Here is a 27957-nt window from a genome sequence, read left to right as displayed (position 1 = left end):
AGCTTTGCTATTTTTTTAACTGGGTAACCCAAAGCAAGTTACTTTATCTTTAGTTCTTCAGTTTCCTCATTTGTACAATGAGGATAATAATAGCATTTGTATCTTAGAGCTGGGATCAATACACATAAAATGCTTAGAGTAGTGCTTGATATGTAAGAAGTATTTATCATTATTATTGCTATTGCTATTATCTTAGGCACCCTGAGGAATTAGAATAAACTTTGATCCCAAGGAACCTAAAGTCAATTATATTCTTCACTGTAAAAATATTCTTTATTTGAAAAATCTCTCTGGGGAGAAAAACCATCTCAACATTTCTGAAGCAACCTATCAATAGTAAACAAAAATAATACTCAAGAGTATGTAAATTTGTGACAAGAGTGGAGTATAGTGGACCAAGAAAGATTGCTTCAGAAGGTATGAGTTTTGAATCTGATCTCAAGTTTCAGTGGTTATGATTGGCAGGAGGGGAAGCTTTCTGGGTGGTCAGAGTGACTTGATCAGAGAGATGCAGAGGAATTGACAGAAAATAATGGGCTTGACTAGAGTCAGGAGACACGGGAGGAGCTCTAAGTCATAGTCTGTGTGTTTATACACAGAATGTAACTCTGCCAGGGGCTGTGGAGAATACAAGGTGCAACTAAGCGTGTAGCTGGGAGTCACTGGGCACAAAGGCGAGGACGCTAACAGGGAGAGGGAGGGAGTCAAGGTAGTGGTGAACCTAGGTATTTCTGAGTTAGTGCAGCTCCCCTGCTAGACGGAGAGCACCTTAAAGATGGAGATCTTGGCCTGTTCATCCCTATAGCCCCAAGGCCTGGTCTGGGCATGCATCTAAGGGTTCAGCAAATTAATGATAAATAAGTGGAGGGAGTAGGAGGGAGAAGGCACCACAACAGAGGGTGAGAATGAATATAAGGCTATATTCTTTTTTTTCTTCTGGATCAGTGATGTCACACTTAAGACTCCCATGACCACAATCAAACAGACTTAGACATTGGTAAAACAAACGAACGAACGAACAAACAAAAAACACTTATTGCCTATAAGACAATTAGAGAGAAGACTAGGGGAGTTCATGAAATGAAATATTTGAGAAGTCATTAACACACAAATTTAAAATTAAAATGGAAGCATTCTAGTTGACTAACTTATCCCTTTAACTGAATTTTTTAATGTGTATTTATTGCCAGCAACATTAGGAACATTACAGTTTTTAAAGGGTGTTGGTGCCCCCAAATTGCAAATTCTAATTGTGCTTTCAAAGTGATGCATTCATTAACATCAGTGAAGAAGTACCTGAGTTACCCTGAAAGGGAGCCAAAGTCAATAGAATGATTAGGGGAATTTGGGCATGGGGGAAGGAAGGACACTATCATTTTTAGCACAGCTCTGAGGGTTAACTAGGAGATGATATTGTCTAAAGTACAGCTCATGTATGTGTACAGTCTATTTCTGAAGAGAGAGATGAAGAACTTGGTTACACATAAGATGGGTGGGTGAGTAGGAGGTCTGGGGACCTGACCAAGAAGAGAGCCTACTTTTCATTGAATACCTTTTTGTCCCATTTGGAGTTTCTTCAACCATGTTAAGTTCGTTATATTTTAAACCATAAAAACATTAGGGGATGGAAATTTCCCAAGAAATTTTATTTCCTATTTAAAATGAGACAAAACAAAAACCCATGATGAAATAGCAAAAAGTCATGGTGGTCAGGCAGAGATGAAACCATTTATTCACAGAGCTTAAAACAAATCACAGGGAATACTCGGAATCTAGCCATCTGGGAAGTGTAATCCAGCAAGGGGCAAACAGATGTTTGCAATGAAAATTACATCAGCTGGGCTGGGTGCGGTGGCTCACACCTGTAATCCCAGCACTTTGGGAGGCCAAGGCGGGTGGATCACGAGGTCAGGAGATCGAGAACATCCTGGCTAATATAGTGAAACCCCGTCTCTACGAAAAACACAAAAAGTTAGCCAGGCATGGTGGCGGGCGCCTGTAGTCCCAGCTACTCAGGGCTGAGGCAGCAGAATGGCGTGAACCCGGGGGGAGGTGGAGCTTGCAGTGAGCCGAGACCGCGCCACTGCACTCCAGCCTGGGTGACAGAATGAGACTCCATCTCAAAAAAAAAAAAAATTAAAAATTAAAAAAAAGAAAAAAAGAAAATTATATCATCCATACATTTTCGTAATTTCTGAGTTACGTAATTCAGCTTCAATCATGGCAATCAAATGATCGCTCTTTGGAAATATGAGTTTCTATATATTAATAATGAAATTTTTTAGAAATTAGGGTCTTCAGCCTGGGCGACAAAGCGAGACTCCGTCTCAAAAAAAAAAAAAAAAAAAAAAAAAAAAAGAGAGTCTTCAAAGAGTATTTTTCAAAGCTCTTCAGGGAAGTAAAGATTTAAATTATTCATTTAAGAAGAAGGAATTTAACAATGAATCCTACCCTTTCTTCCCTTTTCAGGCAGATGTAATTGTTAATTCTGTAGACCCACGTGATATTACAGTTGGACCTGTGGCAAAGTCAATTCTACAACAAGCAGGAGTTGAAATGCAATCAGAATTTCTTGCCACAAAGGCTAAACAGTTTCAACCGTCCCAGTTAGTACTGGTCACAAGAGGATTTAATTTGTCCTGCCAATATATATACCATGTACTGTGGCATTCAGAATTTCCTAAACCTCAGGTAAGTTTAAAATAAATGTGTCTTTATTTAGCTCCATAGTCTATATAGTCTTTTTTTTTTTAACAAATTTCCATCATTTCATTACATTCATGAAATATTTTGTCAAGTGGTATAGTCTTCATTTTTTAGCACACCTGTGAATACCAGAAATACTGAACAGGTACAGTTGCCGTAAGTTATCTTAAGAAGTTTGATTTAGGTCTGGTGCAGTGCCTTATGCCTGTGAATCCAGTGCTTTGGGAGACCAAAGTGGGAGGATCACTTGAGCCTAGGAGTTTGAGACCAGCCTGAGCAACATAGCAAGACCCCCATCTCTACCAAAAAAAAAAAAAAAAAAAAAATTAGCCAGGTGTGGTGGTGCACACCTGTAGTCCCAGCTACTCAGGAGGCTGAGGTAGGAGGATCACTTGAGCCCAGGAGATTGAGGCTGCAGTGAGCTGTGATCACACTGCTGCACTCTAGCCTGGGTGACAGAGACTGTCTCAAAAAACAAACAAACTAAACAACAAAGAAGTTTAAAATGTTGCCTAACCCATGTCTAAATTTAAATAGGCATACTGCAGATAGACACTGAAACTAGTACTCCCTCAGTCTGAACACTGGTTCACCCCAACATACCCAGTGACCTCGTCCGCCTTTTCCTAAGTAGGCAAGGGATTCAGTCTCTCATGTCCCTCCATGTGTTATATTCCTGGAGCAGCTGGGGTTCCCCCTCCAGCATCATTCCAGTCAAATCTATTACCTGAGGTCTCTTCCACCCGTGGCTGTCTAGCCCACTCTCCACTGAGGCACATAAAATACAAGCATTAATGAACTCAGGAGGCAGAGGTCGCAGTGAGCTGAGATCGCAGCACTGCACTCTAGCCTGGATGACAGAGTGAGACTCTGTCTCAAAAATAAAATAAAATAATAAAATAAAATAAAATAAAATAGTCATTAAAGAATAGGAGGAACCCACTCAGATGGTGAAAAGAGGGAAACTTAATCCTCTTCTCTGCCTTTGTCTATCTTTCTTCTTCACCATTTCTGGCTCCCTCTTGAGAGCTCTCTAATCCCAAATTGGTCCTCTAGTCTCCCTCTATCCCTCAGTTTTCCAAAGTCCTTCCATGGGCAACATTCCTGTATTATTTTGATGTTAACAGTTGGTAGAAGTTTAAATCTGCCAAAAATATTAGCATTTCTCCAAGAGGAATGACATAATAGAACTTAATGACATTGAGTAAGTGCTGCTTTCTTATTTTAATCTCGATATCCTTTACGAAAATTCAGTCCTCTTTATGTTGACCTGGAAGGGGTAGGTGAATGGGGTAAACTGATGGTTGGCTCTCTGACCTGGGGGGATGGGCAAGGCTACATAAACTGGGAGAAATTCTAGTGCCCACATGTCCTGAATAGCACAAGATGGCCACTCTATTGCTTCAGTTTCTCACCACCTAACCTTATAGCCATAGTGGGTTCCCTCTGGAGTGGGACCTTTCCTGTCGTGTGAGGAGGCAGGGACACGAACCCTGAGGGAGAGTGGAGGTGGACATTGTAAAATAGGGGCAGGATCAAGGGGTAAGTGGAGTCTTGTTCTTGACTCAAATGCTCATCTTAAAATTGTGTTTTCCTACAGACATTAAAACATGCAGTGAAGGAGTGTTTGGAAAAATGCATTGAGCAAAATATAACTTCCATTTCCTTTCCTGCCCTTGGGACTGGAAACATGGATATAAAGAAGGAAACAGCAGCAGAGATTTTGTTTGATGAAGTTTTAACATTTGCCAAAGACCATGTAAAACACCAGTTAACTGTAAAGTTTGTGATCTTTCCCACAGATTTGGAGATATATAAGGTAAGTTAATATCTTAGATATGTCCTACAGTTCATTCATTTATTCATTCATTCAACAACATCTGTTTAGTATCTACAATGTAAGACGCAGGGCTAGGTGCTGTATAATGTAGTGGTGTTCTAACTTGGTGAAGTTTAATTTTTACAGATTGTCTACCTCTGAACTAGTAAAACATGTCATTATAGACGGCTGGGCGTGGTGGCTCACACCTGTAATCCCAGCACTCTGGGAGGCTGAGACGGGTGGATTACCTGAGGTCGGGAGTTCGAGACCAGCCTGACCAACATGGAGAAACCCTGTCTGTACTAAAAATACAAAATTAGCTGGGTTTGGTGGTGCATGCCTGTAATCCAAGCTACTAGGGAGACTGAGGCAGGAGAATCACTTGAACCTAGGAGGCGGAGGCTGCGGTTAGCCGAGATCACACCATTACACTCCAACCTGGGCAACAAGAGTGAAACTATCTCAAAAAAAAAAAAAGAAAAAAGAAAAGAAACCATGTTTACCCCACTACCTAGCTTTGGTGTTTCCTTTTATTGGCACTTATTCTTCCCTCTGCTCCTTAAAGGTAAGCAACCCTCTAGTTTCAGTGTGGGGTCCTTGCCGCTCTCTCACCTCTCTCCCTTCAAGAACACAACTGTTCTTACAACTTCTGTGAAGTCCTATCTTCTTAGCCAATCCTCTCTCATTTCCACTTGGATCTCTGACCGTCATCTCAAATGCAGTGTATTTAAGGCAAATTCTTTGTCTTCTCTCTCTCTGTCTCTTTTTTTTTTAAACAGATGAGGTCTTGCTCTGTTGCCCAGGCTGGAGTGCAGTGGCACAATCATAGCTCACTGCAGCCTTGAACTCCTGGGCTCATATGATCCTCCCACTCCAGCCTCTTGATTAGCAGGCACTACAGGCACGTGCTACCATGCCTGGCTAATTTTTAAATTTTTTGTAGAAAAGTGGTCTTACTATGTCACCCAATCTGGTCTTGAGCTCCTGGGCTCAAGTGATCTTCCCATCTCAGCCTCCCAAAGTTCTGGGATTATAGGTGTGAGCCACTATGCCTGGCCTGTCTTCTCCTCCTCAATCAGTTTTCCCTCTAAAATCCCCATCAGTCTCAGCTTTGTCTCTTACTGGCTATATAACCTTGGGCAAGTTAGTTTACCTATCTGTGCCTCAGTTTCCTCTTCCTTAAAAGAGGGATACTAATTACCATCTTATGGAGCTGTTGTGAATATAAAATGCATTAATACAGTCAGGTGAGGTGGCTCATGTCTGTAATCCCAGCACTTTGGGAGGCTGAGGCAGGCAGATCATCTGAGGTCAGGAGTTTGAGATCAGCCTAGCTAACACAATGAAACCCCATTTCTACTAAAAATACAAAAAATTAGCCAGGCGTGGTGGCACACACCTGTAATCCCAGCTACTCGGGAGGCTGAGGCAGGAGAATCGCTTGAACCTGAGAGGCGGAGGTTGCAGTGAGCCGAGATCACACCATTGAACCCCGGCTTGGTCAACAAGAGTGAAACTCTATCTCAAAAAAAAAAAAAAAAGAGTTAATATCTGTGAAACACGTAGAGTAGTACCTAGCACAGAGTAGAAGGTAGCTGTTATTATATCAACTGTGATGAGCTGTAGTTCACTGAGTGCTGAATTGTTACTAAATTCAGTGAATTGTTTATCTTTTCTTTCCAGTTTCTTTAACAGCAGCGGTATGCCTGGCTAGTTTTGCCATGTCTCCAGTACTGCCCTCAAATTCAACCCATTCTTTTTTAGCTCATCTGTAGGTGACGTCAGAAGGAAATCAGCCGTGATCTAATATGTCTGGGGTCCCTATGTTGGAGGGGAGCTTGTCTTATGGGTCTGAGTGCACTTCATCTCAGCTTTTTGTTTGGGTGGACAGATCAAGCTGAGTTCCTAACATGTGAATAAACCGTGTTATATTCAGCGTAATTAATATATATTGCAGTGCTGTTCTGCCTTTAAAGTACTGACCATCTCTGCTTTATTCTCACTTAACTGGCATTTTCGAGAAAGACTTTAATGATGTTAGGGAAGAATAAAAAGGAGAGGAAATAAGATACAGCAACCTAAAATAGGTTTTCGAGATATAGGTTTCTGTTTCTGCCAACAGCAACATCTGAGTTTTAGTGAGATTTCTCAGCACGTGTCTGGATTTTGGATATAGAGGGCCTTGCCTGGCAGAAAGTGGCTGCAAACATTAGTTCTCTGACTGCTCATATTCCCACCTCTTGGCCTGCTCTATGTGCATGGTTGCCATTTTATCTCTGCCTATAAGGAAATGAATTTATACTTGTTCCAGCTTGGTCTTTCTTGGAACAAGTATAAAAGTCCTTATTCCTTCTGCTGCCCAATTAGACACAGAGAGATTTGTAGCATTTGCTGATTTCCGTGGCTGCTTTCAAGCTGTTGATATGACATCACTGAAAGCAGAGCTGGAAGAGATGGTCATAGCAGGCTCTCTTGAGTCACCGTATGCCAGCTCCAGTATCCCACTGCACCTCACCCACAGCTGACTGGTGAGATGGTGGTGCATGACCCGAGGAAGTAGCTCACCTTCTGATAAAATGAATAATCCTGTCCTTCAGATGAAGTTCATTAGTTTTCCCATGCAGAGGATTATCTCTAAGCCCAGATAGGTGCCCTGATCACATCCCTGAACTCCTGAACTATTTCTTTTTTAATTTCCTTTTTTTTTTTTTTTTTTTTTGAGACAGGATGTTGCTCTGTTGTCTGGGCTGGCATGCAGTGGTGTGATCATAAATTCCTGCATCCTCAACCTCCCAGGCCCAAGCAATCCTCCCATCTCAGCCTCATAAGTAGCTGGGACTACAGGCATGCATCACCATGCCTGGCTAATACTTTTATTTTTGTGGAAGTGGGATCTCACTATGTTGCCCAGGCCAATCTCAAACTCCTGGACTCAAGCAATCCTCCCACCTCAGCCTCCCAAAGTTCTGGGATTACAGACATGAGCCACCATGCCCAGCCCCTGAACTGTTTATGAAGCACCATTTTCATACAAGAAGAATTAACCACATCTAGAAAAGAAGGTTCATTCTCTGCAACATACAAACAAAAATGTGCATGACAGTTTAAGAAAAATGGAAAGATCAACCACAGTCTGAGTACTCCCCCAGGGACTAATAATAAAAATAGTGTCATGGGGGCTGGGCTCGGTGGCTCATGCCTGTAATCCCAGCACTTTGGGAGGCTGAGCTGGGTGGATCACCTGAGGTCAGGAGTTGGAGACCAGCCTGGCCAACATGGTGAAACCCAAGCTCCACTGAAAATACAAAACTTAGCAGGGCATGGTGGTACGTGCCTGTAATCCCAGCTGCTCAGGAGGCTGAGGTAGGAAAATCACTTGAATCTGGGAGACGGAGGTTGCAGTGACCCGAGATTGCACCATTGCACTCCAGCCAGGGCCGTCTCAAGAAAAAAAAAAAGTGTGTGTGTGTGTATGTGTATATATATATATATATATATATATATATATATATATATATATATAGCCATGTATTGTGTCTGTCAGGCACTGCGCTAAGAAGGTGTCTCATTTCCTTCTCCCCTTAATCTTTTGATGAAGCTACTGTTGTCGTCTCCATTTCACAAATCCAAAAACATAACCCAGAGGTTAATATGCACACAGCTAGTCACATGGCCAAACCAAGATCAACCTTGGTGTCTGTCTGCGCTCAAAACTTTGTTCTGAACCATTAAACACAAACACAGAGAATTATACATCTTTCAGTTTTGTAACTCAAACAAGAGGATTATCTTACACAGCAATTTACATTAAAAGTGAATGTTGACCATTCCTTCAGGCTCTTTTCAGCATTAACACTACTTTATATCCACATGGAGGTATGATGTGTGTGCAGATATAATGTATACATCTTCTAATAAGCCTTCTAATAAGCACATATTTTCTTCCTAAATAAGTTGCGGTGAGATAAATGCATTTAATACACTTAACCTACCAAACATTATAGCTTAGCTTATCCTACCTTAAACATGTTCAGAACACTTACATTTGTCTATAGTTGGGCAAAATCATCTAACACAAGCCTATTTTGTAATAAAGTGTTGCATATCTCATGTAACTTACTGAATACAGTGTTTACTGTGGCTGACTGGGAGCTTGCCTTGTGCCCAGTATCACGAAAGAGCATCTTACTACATGTCACCAGCCTGGGAAAAGCTCAAGATACAGTTTCCACTGAATGCATATCACTTTTGCACCATCAATAAAGCCAAAAAGTCCTTAATCAAACCATTGTAAGTCAGGACTATCTGTATTGCCAATTGTATCTACTTTGGACAAGGAAGACAGTGAATACCATGGCTCCAAAAGCTAAGTGAGATGTGTTATTTCTAATAGACATTATGTTAATGGATCTGTGTTGCAATATGCACAAATCTTTGTCTATAGACTTTCATATAATAACAATGACAATAGCTACCATGTACTGAATGTTTACTACACGCCAGGAGCAATTTCAAGCACTCTATAGGAATTAACTTACATAAAACAGATTATTTTATTATTCAATTTACAGACCAAGTTTGGTGTGTATACCATTTTTTAAATGATTTTGTGTTTTATTAGTTACCTATAGTTTTCTTCTTCAGTGACATATCCACAGCTTTGGTTTAGTGCAAGCAGGGCATTAAAATCTGTTGAATGAATGCATGGTTATATTTTGTCTTGGAATGCATAGTCTTCTTTATTTATACCAGATTTTGATTTCATCTTCATTTTTCCTATGCTTGTTCCTTCTGTGTTCTAATAGATGGTGGTCCTCTTCTCTGGGACTTTCCTAAAGGCTGCTTTAGATTTGTGGTAGTAGGAATGGGACTGACAGAGTGGATGAAGTCAAGTGCTGTGTGTGCAGAGAGGGAGACTTTGATGACAATGGCTATCAGCCCTGCTTATGACTCTCTGCTCTGTTTTGCTTCTTGTAGGTTTTCAGTGCTGAAATGGCAAAGAGGTCCAAGATGCTGGGTTTGAACAATTACAGTGGTGAGTAAGAAATTCACAGGCCAATAAGTAGTGTCGCCCACCATTGGCTCATTCTATTCTTGATCATCTGAACTAATGGAGGGGAGAAGAAGAATAAATAAGCCACATGTATTGCATTGTGGTCCTGCTTGGATACCTGCCTACTCTATGCCCTGATCATGAGTCCATTCTTGCTTGGTCCAGTTTCATGATATGAACAGAGGAGGTTTGAGTTGCAGTGGATAATCCAAGGTGTGGGTGGTTGATTCATAAATAGATATCTATAATTTTTTCCCAAGAAAAAGTTCTGGTTTCCATAAACTGGCATTCAGTCACTCTTTCTGCTCTGAACGTCTAAAGAGGGTTACTTATTGTAATTACAGAAAACACATCTCAATAATAACAGATAAATGGGTTAACTCAATGCTACTCAAACCCGAGTAATCACTGGGATCACGATGGAAACTTTAAAAAACAAACAAACAAAAAACTCCCAAAATATGTATTTGTCCCAGCTCTACAGATGCTGATTCAGGGACTCTGGGTCTGGGCCAACAATATCTATTCTGAATGCTCCCTAGTCAATTTTGATGCCGAGCATTTTTTTTTTCTTTTCTTTTTGAGACAAGGTCTGGCTCTGTCACTCTGGCTGGAGTGCAGTGGTGTGATGTCAACTCACTGCAAACTCTGCTTCACAGGCTCAAGCCATCCTCCCACATGAGTCTCCCAAGTAGCTTGGACATAGGCACATGCCACCATGCCCAGTTAATTTATTTTATTATTTTTAAATTTTTTTTTTTTTTTTTGGTAGAGACGGGGTTTCACCATGTTGCCCAGGCTGGTCTGAAACTCCTAGGCTCAAGTGATCTGCCTGCCTCTGCCTCCCAAAATGCTGGGATTACAGGTATATAACGTCATTCTTTTAGTGAAGTTTGGGTGGACTGAGATGGAATGTTCAGTGGCCTGGCAGTGCTGGAAGTAGGGAAGGAGAGCATTAACATTTCTGGCCTGGAACTGTGCCTTTTATGATCCTCTTTATTTATCTGTATAGTGATGATAATAGCAGACTGTTGTGAGGATAATACATTATGTATGCAAAAATGTTCTATATATTGAAAGCATTAAACAAATGCCAGACAATAAATAATGACTGAGAAGATGGACAAACTCCCCAGGTAGCTAAGAGGAGAAAGAGATTCATTTTGACTGGTAAAGATGAAGAATGGCTTCATGAATGAGATAGTTCTAAGCTGGGCTGTAAGCATGGCAAGATTTCCAATGTCCAGAGAGGGTAGGATGGGGCATCCAAGGTAGAGAAAACCCACAGGAGCAAAGAAATCCAGTGCATGTTTGGGGAACCACAGGGAATCCATTATGGGTACATAAGAGGAGTTTTAGGTGAGAAAAACATAGAAAAGGAACATTAAAAGGTCTGTATGTCATTAATCTGAATAATGGTGGCAAATGTCACCATTTAATTCAGTAATTCTTGCGGACAACTGTAAAGGAATTATATAGCACAGGACAATAATTGACATAAAAATGATTAATGATGGAACATGGTGGCTCAAGCCTGTAATCCCAGCACTTTGGGAGGCCAAGGCAGGCAATCACTTGAGGACAGGAATTCGAGACCAGCCTGGGCAACATGGTGAAACCCATTTCTACAAAAAATACAAAAATTAGCCAGGCATGGTGGTGCATGCCTGTAGTCTCAGCTACTTGGGAGGATCACCTGAGCCCGGGGAGGTCAAGGCTGCAGTGAGCCATGATTGTGCCACTGCACTCCAGCCTGGGTGACAAATAAACAAAATGATTAATGATGATGATCTCAGATTATCAAGGAAAGGTTAAACTGTTTAGGAAGGGCCAGGCACGGTGGCTCATGCCTGTAATCCCAGCACTTTGGGAGGCTGAGGCGGGCCGATCACCTGAGGTCGGGAGTTCAAGACCAGCCTAACATGGAGAAACCCCATCTCTACTAAAAATACAAAATTAGCCAGGTGTGGTGGTGCATGTCTGTAATCCCAGCTACTCGGAAGGCTGAGGCAGGAGAATCGCTTGAACGCGGGAGGTGGAGGTTGTGGTGAGTCAAGATCACGCCATTGTACTCCAGCCTGAGCAACAAGAGGGAAACTCCGTCTCAAAAAAAACAAAAACAAAAACAAAAAAGCAAACAAACAAAAACTAAGAAGGCAGAGAGGTAGTACGTTATCATTAGAAATATTTAATTCAGCTGGGCACGGTGGCTCATGCCTGTAATCCCAGCATTTTGGGAGGCCGAGGCAAGCTGATCACCTGAGGTCAGGAGTTCGAGACCAGTTTGGCCAACAAGGCAAAACCTCATCTCTACTAAAAACACAAAAAAGAATTAGCCAGGCATGGGGGTGTGTGCCTGTAATCCCAACTACTCGGGAAGCTGAGGCAGGAGAATCACTTGAACCCAGGTGGCGGAGGTTGCAGTGAGCCGAGATCGTGCCACTGCACTCCAGCTTGGGCAACAGAGGGAGACTTGGTCTCAAAAAAAATAAATAAATAGATAACTCATAGTTAAAATTCAGTGCATTTTGGTGCTAAAAGAGTTATCCTTTAGTGATCCGAACAATTTACTTATCTAGAAGAATAGTGCTCACTTTGCCAACACATATACTAAAGTTAGAATAATAATTATTGGCCGGGTGTGGTGGCTCACGCCTGTAATCCCAGCACTTTGGGAGGCTGAGGCGAGCAGATCACGAGGTCAGGAGTTCGAGACCAGCCTGGCCAACATGGTGAAACCCCATCTCTACTAAAAGTACAAGAATTAGCTGGGCGTGGTGGCAGGCGCCTGTAATCCCAGCTACTCGGGAGGCTAAGGTTGCAGTGAGCCGAGATCGCGCCACTATACTCCAGCCTGGGTGACAGGGTGAGACTCTATCTCAAAAATAAATAAATAAATAAATAAATAAATAAATAATAATAATTATTATTGGCCAGGCATGCTGACTCATGCCCATAGTCCCAGTGCTTTGGGAGGCCAAGGTGGGTGTATTGCTTGAGGCCGAGAGGTCAAGACCAGCCTTGGCTGCATAGTGACACCCCATCTCTAAAAAAAAAAACAAAAAGAAAAGAAGAAGAATAAGAAGTAGGAGGAGGAGGAGAAGTGGGGGAGGGGGAGAGAGAGGAGAGAGGAAGAAGAAGAAGAGGAAGAGGAATAAGGAGAAGAAGGAGAAGAATTTTCTCTTGATAATAATGGCTAAATGAAATATCACTATGCATTGTTTTTATTTTCTCCTAAAAAATAATATAATCTCCCAGACAGAACAAGGGTTTAAACAAAAGTATGCCTCCAATATAAAACCTGGGTTACTTCTTACTGTTGTCTAAAACCTTGACTTTTGTATTTTTTATCTTTACTCAGAGGAAGACCATCCTCCCCGTGTTACTTCTGGGTCTGTCCTTATACTTCTTTTGTAGCTCCTGTACCACACAACTGAGATCTCAGGAGAAAGATGCTAATTTCCACTGCTGTTCAGATATTACTCACTGGAAGGCATATACGGGAGCACTGGAGTCAGACGCCCATACCTACTAGCTTCATGGCCACCACTAACTAGTCCTATAGTCATGGGCAAGTTACTTAATGACTCTGTGAATCAATTTCCTTGTTGGTAAGATGGGACAACTACTAGTATCTGTCTCATAAGGTTGTGAGGAATCCTGAGTAGTAGAATTACAGGTATTTCTTCCTTCCATTATATGTTGATAATTTTCCAATTTTTAAATAATAAACATGTATTAATCTTAAAATCAGAGATTCATTTTTTAAAAAATAATTTTGACTCTTCAAGCTCTGTGTCTTTCAGAGATGTTTGATTTTAAAACTAGTAGCAAGAGGTTAAGGAAAATCCTATTCAGCAGGAAATAATACTTAGTTAACGTCCAGGGTGAGATCACAAGGTGAACTCATCTGTGAACTGATAAATGCAACATAGCAGAGGCAAGAGATGATAAAGCTAATCCATTACAAGCTAAACTCTGTGTTCCAAAGGAGGCTGTAAACAATACAGGTAGATTTCCTTCGTACCCAATGCAGCTTTCAGAGATAGGTACTTAATTGAAGCGGCTACTGCTGACAGTGGTGACAATATCACAGGGGTAAAACACTGGCCATGGTGTTTTGTTCTGTACTGTTTTATTTTTTTTTAATTTTTTTTAATTATACTTTAAGTTCTAGGGTACATGTGCACAACGTGCAGGTTTGTTACATATGTATACATGTGCCATGTTGGTGTGCTGCACCCATTAACTTGTCATTTACATTAGGTATATCTCCTAATGCTATCCCTCCCCTCTACCCCCTCCCCACAATAGGACCCAGTGTGTGATGCTCCCCTTCCTGTGTCCAAGTGATCTCATTGTTCAATTCCCACCTCTGAGTGAGAACATGCGGTATTTGGTTTTCTGTTCTTGCGATAGTTTGCTGCGAATGATGGTTTCCAGCTGCATCCGTGTCCCTACAAAGGACACGAACTCATCCTTTTTTATGGCTGCATAGTATTCCATGTGTATATGTGCCACATTTTCTTAATCCAGTCTGTCACTGATAGACATTTGGGTTGATTCCAAGTCTTTTCTATTGTGAATAGTGCCACAATAAACATACGTGTGCATGTATCTTTATAGCAGCATGACTTATAATCCTATCTAGAACTAGAAATACCATTTGACCCAGCCATCCCATTTCTGCACTGTTTTAAAACCCACTAGTCAGCCGGGCACATTGGCTCACGCCTGTAACCTTGGCACTTTGGGAGGCTGAGGCGGGCAGATCACGAGGTCAGGATATCGAGACCATCCTGGCTAACACGGTGACATCCCATCTCCACGAAAAATATAAAAAATTAGCTGGATGTGCTGGCAGACGCCTGTAGTCCCAGCTACTCGGGAGACTGAGGCAGGAGAACAGTGTGAACCTGGGAGGTGGAGCTTGCAGTGAGCCAAGATCACACCACTGCACTCCAGGCTGGGCGACAGAGTGAGACTCCGTCTCAAAAAAAAAAAAAAAAAAAAAAAAAAACAAACCGCTAGTCTTCCATGCTTATTATAGTCATTTCAGTCCCCCAGTCAACCAGAGAGGAGAAAAGAGAAAATGGGCTTGAAGCTAGATCTCCTGCCATCAATCTGATGGGATTCAACATGGAAAAAATGCGGGAGGCCCACGCATGGATCCAAAGAATACTGAGTCTCCAGAACCATCACATCATTGAGAATAATCATATTCTGTACCTTGGGAGAAAGGAACATGACATTTTATCTGAGCTTCAGAAGACTTCAAGTGTCTCCATCACAGAAATGATCAAACCAGGAAGGACAGAGTTAGAGATTAAAGGAGCCCAGGCTGACCTCATTGAGGTGGTTATGAACATTGAAGATATGCTTTGTAAAGTACAGGAGGAAATGGCAAGGAAAAAGGAGCAAGGACTTTGGAGCTTGTTAGGTGAGTAACTTTCTATTAAGTTAGAAAGTAAATTCTCCCCATTGTTCCTTCTTTTGGGTGTGAGCATGTATGTATGGATGTGGGTGAGAGACAGAAGGAGAGAGGAGGGAGCAAACATTCTGATTCTTTGTTAGATCATAAACCTTCGTGAGTTATTTTTTGCTCCCTTTTGACAATCAGGATTATTTGTGAACACACACACAAACACAATTTTATTTACTTGTAATAACCCTGATTGTCTAAGAGGCAATTACATGGAATTTTGGCAGTGGTAAAACTCAAGCCCAAGCCATGGGGAAAAGTATACATTTCTAATTCTTCAGATGCAGCGCTCAAATGTAGACACATTCTATCAGATTATCTTATTTCTTTTATCAAGTTTTATTGTATTTATTTGTTACTGACAGCATTAGGAACCCTAAAATTACTTACCTTGAGCCCTCTCGCCAATGAAATTATACATTGGTACTGTGAGGTACACTCAAGTATCTCCCATTCAGTGGGGCTAAACTCATCAGGATACATGTGGGAATTTGGATCTGGAGAGATCCTTTCAACAGAGCCCTAGAGCTAACTAGGAAATTATACTATTGAAAATGCCATCTCAGGGCCGGGCGTGGTGGCTCACACCTGTAATCCCAGCACTTTAGGCAGATCACCTGAGGTCGGCAGTTCAAGAGCAGCCTGACCAACATGGAGAAACCCTGTCTCTACTACAAATACAAAACAAAAAATTAGCCGGGCATGGTGGCCCATGCTTGTAATCCCAGCTACTCGGGAGGCTGAGGCAGGAGAATTGCTTGAACCCAGGAGGCAAAGGTTGCAGTGAACTGAGATCAAGCCATTGCACTCCAGCCTGGGCAACAAAAGTGAAACTCTGTCTCAAAAAAAAAAAAAAAGAAAGAAAAAAAGAAATGCCATCTCGGGAGATAGAGATAGATATAGATTTCATTCAACTAATACATATTGCACCCATGATGTGCCAAGCATTGTGCTAGGTGCAAGGACTACAGCAATAAACAAGATGGACATTGTTCCTGCTCAAAGTCTAATGGGGAACCTTGATGAGCACACAGGTTAGTGATGATAGAGGACAGCGAAAGCACTGCAGAGAGGCACCTAACCCAGACTTGGAAAGTCATGGGAGGGCTTATCACAGGTGTCATAAATGGAGAACTGGATAATAGGTAGAAGTTAGTTAGGCAAAGAAAGAAAACGTCAAGAAATAAGATTGTCGCAAGGCCTGGATTATGTAAGACCTTATAAATCACGTGAAAGAGTTCAGAGAGTTTCTTGAAACAAATAGGGAACCTTAAAGAATTTTAAGCAAAGTGAAGATCAGACTTGTGTTTTTAGAAAGATCACTGGTTATAATGTGGAGAATGGATTTAGTAAGAGGTGCAAAAATTCAGACGCAAAATTTCAAAGGACACTTTATTTTCACCATGTGTTTGTAAAAATAATGCAGGAATAAATGGTTACAGTGAGTGAGAGTTCCCCATAAATGTTGTATCCACATTCCACAGAAAACACAGTGGCAAAAAAAAAAAAAAAAGGATAAAAAGAATACACAAGCATAAGAACCAAGATTATGATTTTCACTTAGTTTTTGAAACATAGTGAATGTAGGTATTGAAACTGACACCAGTGTCAGCTTAGGGGAACAGGATACAAAGAAACATGAATCTCCTATAAAACTTGTGGCATTATTTTGTTTGTGTGTGTGTGTGTGTGTGGCATTGCTTTAAATTAACTGAAATCATAAGGTGGGCTAATTCTCCCAGCTATTGACAATTTTGAGTCATGTAAGTCCCTTGTTCTGCCGCAAGGTGGCACTTTTGGTAGTTGATGACTAAACATATTATTCCACAGAAGCCTTAGAGGTTCAGGAAAACCTACCCTGTCTTAATCAGATTAAGATCTTAATTAACAAAATGGGTAATTTTGAGATGAGTTATCATTATAAGGAATATCAAATATCCATCAGAACAATAATTTTATTTTTTAAATCAAAGTTAGGCATCACCTCTCTTTTATGCCACTCTTTTAATCTTTCCTGGTAGGCGTTTCCAATGGCAGAAGTTTGTGATCTTTGGGTCCCCAGTGCCCAGTCCAGTGCCTTGGCATATAGAAGGAGCCTGGCAAATGTTTGTTGAACTCAAGGAAACTGAACTCTAATATTACACCTTATAAATATGAGCTATTGCTCTCCAAAGTTAATTTACAGTCTTCTGTTGAAGTTTCTGGTCTTTGCAGCTCCTCTGCTATGGAGTTTTGTCCCTCCCACTTTCTCAGATTTACAACTTGGCTCTAGTGAGTTTCCCTCAATTCGTCACCTGCTTTTTGTGGTTAAATTGAGCCCATTCAATTAGATAATGGACCGGGGATTAGGTCATTTTAGTATACTTGGTCTTAGGTCAAACTAAAAATAAACCAAGAGAAAACAAGTCTTTTTTGGTTTCATTGTCCACCTGTATATTTAGTCCAGTAAGGAGCTCCTTTGGACAAAAACAGGTTGCCTCTTGAAAAAAAGGATGGGAGGAAAAAAAGGAAGGAGGGAGGGAGGGAGGGAGGGAGGGAGGGAGGGAGGAAGGAAGGAAGGAAGGAAGGAAGGAAGGAAGGAAGGAAGGAAAGAAGGAAGGGAGGGAGGGAGGGAGGGAGAGGAGGGAGGGAGGAAAATAGGAGGAGGAGAAAAGAGGAAGGGAGGAAAAACAAGACACTATAGACTCTTAATCTCCAAATTTTGCTCTTCTTCATTGGGTGGTATATGAGTGATGCATGTTCCAAGTATTTTGCCTTGTCACTTACAAAAAGCATTGGTGAAAGCCAGGTTTGTAATCTTAGCTCTTTACTTACTAGGTGTGTGCTATGGGGCAAGTTACTTATTTGAACTTCAATTTCTTTATTTGTAAAATGGTGTTATTTCATGGTGGTGCTATAATGATCAAATAAGGAAGGAAACTGAAAATTTTGAAGTGTTTTACAAATGTCATGTCATTTCCTATCATTCCTTATTTAATATTTTCTAATGCCTGTCTCTTTTTGCTGATAGGCATTGGGGCTAGAAATAAAAACATTTCCTATGAGCAACACAATTATTTTTCATTATTACAGCATTGATTGTGGAGAAGCAAGTATATATTATGCTCCTTTTACTCACATCCCCTTAGCCTCATGGTTCAAATCATCTAAAGACAAATTTATTACCCCTTTATTTTATCCTGACTGCTCATAGTATTATAGCTCTCCTTGCATGTCCTAAATGCATGAGGCACACAATTTAAACTGGCTAATCCCTCTAAATTTCTAGAATTTGTTTCATTAAGTTTCCTTTTTCCTCTCTCAGAGCATTGAAACAAAGTTTTTGTGTTACTCATTTTTAGGACAGTGGACTAATCAGCAACAAAATACTCAAGACAAAATGAAAGAAAATATATTTCTGAAATGTCCTGTGCCTCTAACTCAAGAGCTTGAAGATCAAAAGAAGCAGTTTGAAAAATGTGGTTTGCAGGTTATAAAGGTATACCTAACAAAGGGGAGGATTTGGCTCATTTTGTTATTAATTAACTTGCTTCTGTAGCCCAAGGAAAAGCTCACCTGCTGATGATTCTAAGCTGGCCGCTCATGGACTTGGAATCCTAGGTCAGTAAGACCGAGAAGAGAGCAAGGCAGGGCAGGCACGAGGGATATAGTTGGAATCGGGAGGTAGAAATGACGTCAGGACACACAGAAGCAGATTCCAGATCCAGGAAGCCCGTCTTTGAGCAAAATAAAAGAAGTGGAATAGCATTTATCACACTGTGTTATAATTGTTTACCTATTTTTCTATCTCACTAAACTATGAGCTTAAGAGGGCAGACATTATGTCTAAGTCAGTGACTTTTTGTTAAAGAAATTTATTAGAGAAGGGGCAGGGAATTTTGAAGAGACAGAATCAAAATAGGAGAGGATTAGAGGGAGGAGAGACTCTTTTGCAACTTTATATGAAAAGCGAATTGCATGCAAAGTAATATTATGCACATAAGCTCCTTTATTTTTGAAGCAATGTAATAGGCAATTTAAAGAGCCTTGCAGCTCTTTTTCTAGCCTCTTTTTCAGTCTTTCTTTTCTATGATTCTAGGTGGAGAAGATAGAAAATAAGGTTCTTATGGCTGCCTTTCAAAGAAAGAAGGAAATGATGGAAGGAAAACTGCCCAGGCAATCAGTGAGCCACAGGCTGTTTCAGCAAGTCCCATACCAGTTCTGCGATGTGGTATGCAGAGTTGGCTTTCAAAGAATGTACTCGGTGCCTTGCGGTAGGTGTCAATGCCTCATCATTGGGGCTACTTTGTGGGATTTGGTGAGCTGACATCAGTAGATGCTTCCACTAATAGCATTTGTTGTTGGGGGGAAGGGACCATTTGTGACTGCGATTTAGAGGTCACGAATAATGACCCAGGTCACGAAGTATTCTGGAAAGAGTGGTACTTTTTACTTTTCCTTTGTATCTTTTGTTGCTGATGCATTTTACATTGATGAAAAGTGTGAGCAGTAAGAACTACGGTTCACTGTTTTTCTCCTTTATGTGTTTCTGTGTCCTATCTGCAGAGAGCATGTTGTGGCTTTTTTTTTTTTTTTTTTTTTTTTTGCCTTACTTATCTCAACAAAATTATTACCAACAGCACTGAACCATCCTCATCCCTTAATTAAAAGGGCATTTTCCTAAATTTAAGAAAGTTGGTCTTTTCTCTTTCATCCCTTTATTTCCTATAGCCTGCTGGTGGATGAATTAGGTATCATTTGGCAGGTGAGGTGCATAGCATGTTAAGATCCTCTTTAGTCATAGGAGTTCTATGTGTAACTCCCATGTCTGTTTTCAGATGTACAAAAACATTGCATATATAATTCCTATATTGCCCCCTCTACTCCTCAGTCAGTAATGAAGATTTCTGGCTTTAGGTCTCTCCAAAGGAGGAAAAGAAGTTTAGTAATAATTATGGAGAGGTACTTAGCAGGGTGGCTTGATTTTGCTTGGTCCGTTAAATATACGGCTCTTGATCTTTAGCTTTCAAAATACGTGCACTCCATAGCATGATCCTTGCTGAGGAGTCAATTCCAACAGACTTGGTTTCTAGGATGCAAAGGCTCTAGAAATCATCTTTTCTTTGTTCTGGAGAGAACATAGGCAAAACCTGGGGTAAATATTGAACATAGACAATTACTGGGGATAAAAATAGAGAAATGAATCCCCACCAAGAAGCCTTTTGGGGCAACCAGGAAAGTGATGATCAGTATAGTCCCTTCATTAGCAAAGTCTCAAAAAATCTACAACTTCCATTTGCTCCTAAAGCTGGCTTCTCTGCAATCCCCACCCATTACTTCTGCTTAAATTACTTTCATTAAGATCATCGCTGTGCTCCTATTTTCCAAATCTAGTGAGTATTCTCTTTTCAGTCCTGTGGCAGACCCTGCTACTTGTCTGCTCAACATCTATACACATCTTTCTTACCAAAACAAATAAGACACCTACTATCTTCCCAAGGAATATGGTCCCAAGGTCTTAGCCAGACTCATCATCAGTTCAAGTTCAGGCAGTTCTCTCCTTATTTATTTTTCTGAGATAGGGTCTTGCTCTGTCGTTCAGGCTGGAGTGCAGTAGCATGATCTTAGCTCACTGCAACCTCCGCCTCTGAGATTCAAATGGTTCTCCTGCCTCAGCCTCCCAGGTAGTGGGATTACGGGCATGTGCCACCACACGCAGTTAATTTTTGTATTTTTTTTTTAGTAGAGACGAGGTTTCATCATGTTGGCCAGGCTGATCTCGAGCTCCTGACCTCGTGATCCGCCCACCTCAGCCTCCCAAAGTGTTGGGATTACAGGTGTGAGCCACCGTGCCCAGTAGGCAGTTCTGTCTTAAAGCTTAAAGGCAAGATACTGCCCCCAACTTACCCATTATATAGTGATATGAAAAGGAGCAGGAAAACTGCAATGAAAACTTTCATGTTGAAAGGGGAGAAGCAAAACACACAACAGCCACTGGCTCACACCACTTATCTACATGCTGCTGATGAAGTATAGGGAGGACTCTCTATTCCATGTTGTAAAACCTTTATTTTGCACTCTGGGAAAATCTTCCTTATATATTGCGGCCCTTGGCTATTTCCAGGTTCATTGCCTATCAGGGAGCCATGGATTGTCTCACAGGCTGGAATGTGCTCAGACTGTTGTAACCAGGCTTGTGGTTTCTTCAGCAATATAGTTCCTTTAAAAATTAAGTGGGCATGAGGCCTAATTTCTTCTGGTTAAGTTTATGTCTTTATAACCTAACCACAGATCTTGTCTCCACATAGTCTTTCAACTCAAGATTTTGGTCTCTTACCTGCTGTCTGTGTGATCTTCCCTTCTCCCTAACCTTTAGTTTAACAGCCACTACCTTGAGGCAATTCAGACATGACCCATAATGTGACCTGCACCAATTGACTCATCTCTGTAGGCTGGTGAGAACCCTTAACAGAAGGTGCCAGACAAGCCCAGGAGATACCAGTCTTGCTGCCACTGAAGCTGTTATTATATGGAGTACAAAAGCTCTTAGCTTTTTCAGCCCTGCAATGTTCCAAATTATAGGACTCTCAGTCAATGTAGATGGCCACCCACAGGCAAAGGAGAGGGAACTTCTGTTAACAAAGCTTTATTTTCTTTTTTCTGTTTATGTTTGCACTCCAGCCAGTTCTGAATAAATCTCTTGCTTGTAGGACTTGGTTGAGTACAGCAAGAAGGCATCTACACATGCAGTTTCTTATTGGGTTGATTCATTTGTTCCACAGGTATTTATTAAGCACATTCTATGAATCAGGCCCTGTGCTAGGGGTACTAGAAATAGTGCATAAATAAAAAACCATAGAGTTCTTGCCCTTACAATTTATAATCTCATGAGTTCATCTGTTGCCCCTTCTTTGTCTTCTCTCTTTTTCTTCTACAATGTCCCCTTTGGTGATGGCACCTATTCCCATGGCCTCAACTGCTACCTTAATGATGATGACTTAGGAATTTCCAACTCTTAACTCCCTACCTCTCTCCTGACCGGCAGGTTCATATATCTGATTCTCTTTTTGACATATTTACCCAGATGTCCCATAGGTATCTCAAATTGATCTCTTTTCTTGGCCATGATTTTCCCTAAGAAATATGCCCCTTGTTTGCTGATTCTCCCTAACCTGGTTAATATCATCACCATCTACCTACCAGGTTTCCTAAGCCTGAAACATTATTATCCTCTATTCCTCCTTTTCCTTCACCTTTATATCCAGGCATTCACCCAGTCCTAGTGATTCAATCTCATGAAGATCTGAGCTCAGTTTCACCTCTCTATTCCTACTGCCTTAGTTCATCTTCCTTTAGTCCTAGACTATTACGAGGTCCTCTCCTTGCCACAAAACACACCCCTGCCTAATCTATCCTTTACCACCAGAATTATCACACTAAAAATTACATTCTTGCTTAATATCTGCATTCCCAGTTGCCTATGAGATAAAAGCCCAAACTCCGTAGCAGAGAATATAAGGCCCTAGCTCCCACATCATTTCAGCAGTCATCACCCACTATGTTCCTCAAGACTCCAGCCATAACTTTTTAGAGTTCCCTAAACATGCTATGTACTTTCATGCCTCTCTCCTGTTGTCTGTGGAATGACTTCCCTCCTTGCCCTTTTCAGTACTACAAACCCCTATTCTTTCTTCAAGACATAGTACAAATGGCATCTCCTGGTTGGCATCTTTCCTGCAGGCCTGCAGGCCTAGTAAGTATCTTCCTCCTCTGTGCTCCTGCATACCTCCATTCCTTTGTTATGACATCTATAACTTTAATTAGTACTAAAATCTATTGTCCTATGAAACTCAGGCATAGAACTCATTTCCTTTATGGCTCTATAATAGAACTTTACCCAACTGTCCTGTTCCCCATGTCCACAGATGTGGAAAATTTGAATCTTGACAGTTCAATGTGAACTCAGTCATTTTCAGAGTTTTCATAGTCCCTTCAAGATTGAAACTCAGTTCCTGCAATGTTTGCCCCTTTTCTCCTCTTTTCTGTATGTGAGGAGGGTTGTCTGGCTTATGGCTCCCATTGTCCTCTGCTTGATAAACCACCTGAGCTTTGGTCATTAGCACTCTCCTGTGCCTTTTACACTCAGTGTCTGCACAGGCCACTCTATGTCTTTTCCATGCTGAAGAAATTCCTTTCCAGGCCATGTCTGTGTTCCTCCTGCCACACAGGAAATTTTTGAGCATGTTCATCCTCCAAGCTGAGTGCAGGGTCTTGGGTAGTGGTCCTCACCTGCTCCAGAGACTTCTCCAACCATTGCTATCTCCACTCAGGTGATGAGGCTGGATGAGGGACTGCACCCACTAGAGTCAGGCCAGGGTCTGTCTGCTCTGCGAGTCCCTCCAGTTGTTCTTATTCTGAGACTTCCATTGTTCTGCCCCCTCTTGACTCCCAGGGCTCTCAAGGGAGTGGGGGTAGTAAAGGGAGCCCTTTCCCAAGCTCCCCCAAGAGCTCTAGTCACGTCACTTCTGATACTTCTCTTCCCACCAGCTGGAAGAAAGAACTTTCATTTGTCTTGAAATGAGAAAAATGTTCTTAGAATATGTTATATTACTGTCTGCTCTATCATTTATGGTAAAAAATCCCGTGCTGTGAATCCTTCTGGTTTGTAGCTTTTGGTTCAAAAAGCCCTCTTCCTCTCAGAAAAGCTAACTCTGAAAGCCAGAATTTCAAGACCATACTCTCTTCTGTGAATTAAATATAATTACATATAATATATAAAATATATTACATTATAATATATAATATATATTATAATATAATATATGCAATATATTATATAATATATTATAATATAATATATAATATATGTAATATAATATACATGTTATATATTATATATAATTTACATATATAAAATTATATATTATATAATTATATAGTACATATATTATATAATATATGATATAATATATATTACATTATAATATTATGTTATAATTATATGGGGTTTCACCATGTTGGCCAGGCTGGTCTCGAACTCCTGACTTCGTGATCTGCCTGCCTCGGCCTCCTGAAGTGCTGGAATTACAGATGTGAGCCACTGCACCCAGCAGGCAGTTCTCAAAAAACTATACATATATTTATATATAGACTTTGTTTTCAACTTTATCTTTTTCATCCTTAATAAGAAGTAGCAAGGACTCAATAGGTGGAAGAACAAAGAGCAAGAAGAAACTCCTGGGAAAGAAAATCTTTGATTTTTATCTCAAAATATTACCTTGCCACATAAATTGTACTATATTTAATCTGTTTACATGCAGAGACTTCCCTTTGTGAAATACTGAGAATAGGGATCATGTCTTACTCACTTTTAAATTTCCAGAGCTGCACTGTTCAATACGGTAGCCACTAGCTACATGTGGCTATTGAGCACTTGAAATGTGTCTGATCTAAATTGAAAGATGCTGTAAGTATAAAATACACACCAGATTTCAAAGACCTACTACAAAAGAATGTAAAATATCTAATACTTTTTAAAATATAGATTACATGTTAAAATAACGTCTTGAATGGCTTAAATAAAAATGTGAATTTCACCTTTTTTTTTTACATTTTTAAAATGTGGCTACTAGAGTAGCTGGGACTCCAGGTGAGTGCCAGAATACCTGACTAATTTTTTTTATTTTTGGTAGAGATTAGGTCTCACTGTGTTGCCCAGGCTGGTCTCAAACTCCTGACCTCCACCAGTCCTTCTGCCTTGGCCTCCCAAAGTGCTGGGATAACAGACATGAGCCACTCAGCCTGCAAGGTTTAAATGACATGCGTGACTCGTAGTACGTTTCTATTGTTCAGTGCTGCCCTTGAGCCTAAAAGTGTTTGGTTATGTCCCACTTAAAGAAAGAGAGGGAGGAAATGAAAGGAAAAAAGGAAAGGAAGGAAGGATAATACGGCATCAAAGAAGGTATAATTTATTTTCCCTCTAAGTGAGGTCAGAAAGGGCATTGAACAGGGATTCCTTTGAGGTCCAGAATTTGGCCCTCAGCCTCCCGAGTGTTTTTAATACTCCAAAGAAGGTAATACAGATCACAGGCAATGTGTCAGAATGAAGAGTACTCATTTCTAGTGGTCAGAATAGGGCATTTCTTCCTTAATATCACAGTCCCCAGAGTGCCTGATGGGTGGAAAGTTGCCTGGTGAGCATGGACCTAGATAACATGCACTGGGAGATTCTTCATGAGGTATTGTGCCAACCCATGGAGAATACACAGTACCCTCCTGGTGACTAGAATGCTTCTGTCCTTCCAAATCCAGGAGTGCTTTTCCTAAACAATGAAGTATGCACACTAATATTTTATATACTCCACATTCCCCTTGACATATTTTTCTTCTTCTTTTTTTTTTTTTTTTTTGACAGGGTCTTGCTTTGTCACCCAGGTTGGAGTGCAGTGGCACAGTCACAGCTCACTGCAGCCTCAACCTCCTGAGTTCAATCAGTCCTCCCACCTCAGCCTCCTGAGTAGCTACAATTTTAGGTGTGCACCACCATGCCTGGTTACTTTTTGTATTTTTTGTAGAGATGGGGTTTTGCCATGTTGCCCATGCTGGGCTCATGCGATCCACCCACTTTGACCTCCCAAAGTGTTGGGATTACAGGTGTGTGCCACCAGTCCCAGGTGACATATTTTTCTTGTAATGCTGTTCATGAGGTTAGGAGGCACTCTGTCTTCTCTTATTAGATGCTATTTTCAAACCATCTTCTTGAGAGTTCTGGAAATATCCCTATTGTAGCATGTAGAAGTCAGACAATGTTCTAAGGGAAACAGAACCTTCCTTTTGTTATGCTCTGTCAGCTACTTAGTTGATAATACTGACTTGAATCTAAGTTCTTTGAATCTCAGATCTTTGTCTTTTACATGGAGTTACTACCCAAATCACAGATAATTTAATCTAATCAATGTGCAGTACTTTGAAAACCATTAACTTCTCTATGAACACTAATGTTTGTTTGTTTGTTTTGTTTTTGTTTTTGAGACAGAGTTTCACTCTTATTGCCCAGGCTGGAGTGCAGTGGTGTGATCTTGGCTCACTGCAACCTCTGACTCCTGGGTTCAAGTGATTCTCCTGCCTCAGCCTCCTGAACAGCTGGGATTACAGGTGCCTGCCACCACGCCCAGCTCAATTTTTGTGTTTTTATTAGGGACAGGGTATCATCATGTTGGCCAGGCTTCTGACCTCAGGTGATCCACCCGCCTCAGCCTCCCAAAGTACAGGGATTACAGGAGTGAGCCACCGCACCCGGCCCTAATGGCGTATTTGGATGCAAGTTATTATTATGTTGATGGTGTCAGTGATAATTTGTTTCAAGGAACAATTTTTAGTGCCTTTGCTATAGACACAGGAACTCAGAACCAGGAGGAAGTGATTATTTGGAAGACTAGAGAGAGAATAGATATTAGTACCCAAATCGGCAATATCATTTACCAGATTATAATATCGTTTTATTATTATTTTTTTCTTTATCAGAGCCAAAATACGGAACTGGCATATACTTCACCAAGAACCTCAAAAACCTGGCAGAGAAGGCCAAGAAAATCTCTGCTGCAGATAAGCTGATCTATGTGTTCGAGGCTGAAGTACTCACAGGCTCCTTTTGCCAGGGACATCCGTTAAATATTGTTCCCCCACCACTGGGTCCTGGAGCTGTATATGGTCATGACAGTGTGGTTGACAATGTCTCCAGCCCTGAAACCTTTGTTATTTTTAGTGGTATGCAGGCTATACCTCAGTATTTGTGGATATGCACCCAGGATTATGTACAGTCACAAGATGACTCATTAGGACCAATGAGACCCTTTGCACAGCATCCCTGGAGGGGATTAACAAGTGGCAGCCCCGTTGATTAATCTCTACATCATTTTAACAGCTGGTATGCCCTTACCTTGGGTGAACTAACCAAATAATGACCATCGATGGCTCAGAGAGTGGCTTGAATATATCCCATGGATTATCTGTATGGACTGACTGGGTTATTGAAAGGCCTAGCCACATACTAGCATCTTAGTGCCTTTATCTGTCTTTATGTCTTGGGGTTGGGGTAGGTAGATACCAAATGAAAAACTTTCAGGACCTTCCTTCCTCTTGCAGTTGTTCTTTAATCTCCTTTACTAGAGGAGATAAATATTTTGCATACAATGAAGAAACTTTTCTAGTATATAACCCAGGCCTTTTATTTTCTAAAATGATGACAGTATAAAAATATTAGGAAAACAGCATGACTTTAGATTTTCCAGAGAATATTATAAAGTGTTTTAGATACGAAAATAAATCATCTTTGTCTGATTAACTGGCTCTGAAAAATTATGTGTAAAATGAAACAATTTGAAGTGGAAGGACATAAAAAAGCTGATATTCTGTTTGGATTCAGCTATATCAAGTAATGCCACTCAAACACCATGAGGACATATGATCAATGCACCAAATATATATTGACCACCAGATGCATTTCAGCCACTTTGTGGGTCCTGGGATATGATGTCGGACAAGACAAATGTCTTCACAAACCTTTTAGCCTGAATAATCAAAAAGGCAACCATGGACAACTTAACAAGTATGATTAGATATAACAAAAAGAGAAGTATAGACTCTGTGGAAAAATTTAAAAGGGAGAGGGATAGATTAATCAGGGACTTGGGGCAAGGCCTAAAGCAAGTGAAATTCAAGCTGAGAACATAAGGGATGTAGCAAATCAGGAGCAGTCAGAAGAGTTGTTTAAGTAGAGAGAATAGCCCTTATAAAGGCTGAATCTGCTGTAACTATGCCCAAAGTTGACTACAGAGTTCTACTTGCAATGTAGAGGCCAGCTAATTTCACCATGCATCTCTTGCCTACTTTTAAATCCACATTTCTGTGTACTTC

General features: G+C 40.8%; 2 protein-coding genes across 11 annotated transcripts in view; one reads left to right on the top strand and one right to left on the bottom strand.

Moving 5' to 3' along the window:
* Positions 1-18829, bottom strand: part of DTX3L (deltex E3 ubiquitin ligase 3L) — a 39529-nt gene extending 20700 nt beyond the window's left edge. Inside the window, exon 1 of the mRNA XM_021934114.2 lies at positions 18619-18829. The gene's annotated coding sequence lies outside the window, so the exon portion shown is untranslated. The remainder of the gene's footprint in view (positions 1-18618) is intronic.
* The window catches only part of PARP9 (poly(ADP-ribose) polymerase family member 9), a 46502-nt gene that overhangs the window by 10447 nt on the left and 8098 nt on the right, over positions 1-27957 (top strand). For 4 of the 10 annotated variants that reach the window (XM_009200111.4, XM_021934113.2, XM_009200109.4 and 1 more), the window contains exons 5-11: positions 2470-2691; positions 4307-4525; positions 9506-9563; positions 14632-15021; positions 18405-18541; positions 19142-19316; positions 26566-27382. In XM_009200111.4, coding sequence (XP_009198375.2) covers positions 2470-2691; positions 4307-4525; positions 9506-9563; positions 14632-15021; positions 18405-18541; positions 19142-19316; positions 26566-26945 — 1581 coding nt within the window. In that variant the 3' untranslated portion in view covers positions 26946-27382. Of the gene's footprint in view, positions 1-2469; positions 2692-4306; positions 4526-9505; positions 9564-14631; positions 15022-18404; positions 18542-19141; positions 19317-26565; positions 27386-27957 lie in introns of those variants that run through there. The other 6 variants (XM_003894010.5, XM_003894008.5, XM_003894009.3 and 3 more) reach the window with 3 other exon arrangements.

Source organism: Papio anubis, chromosome 2, assembly GCF_008728515.1.
Source record: "Papio anubis isolate 15944 chromosome 2, Panubis1.0, whole genome shotgun sequence".
In the NCBI taxonomy this organism is placed as follows: domain Eukaryota; kingdom Metazoa; phylum Chordata; class Mammalia; order Primates; family Cercopithecidae; genus Papio; species Papio anubis.
Note: the sequence above shows the minus strand (reverse complement) of the source record. Positions and strands in the feature narration are given on the sequence as shown.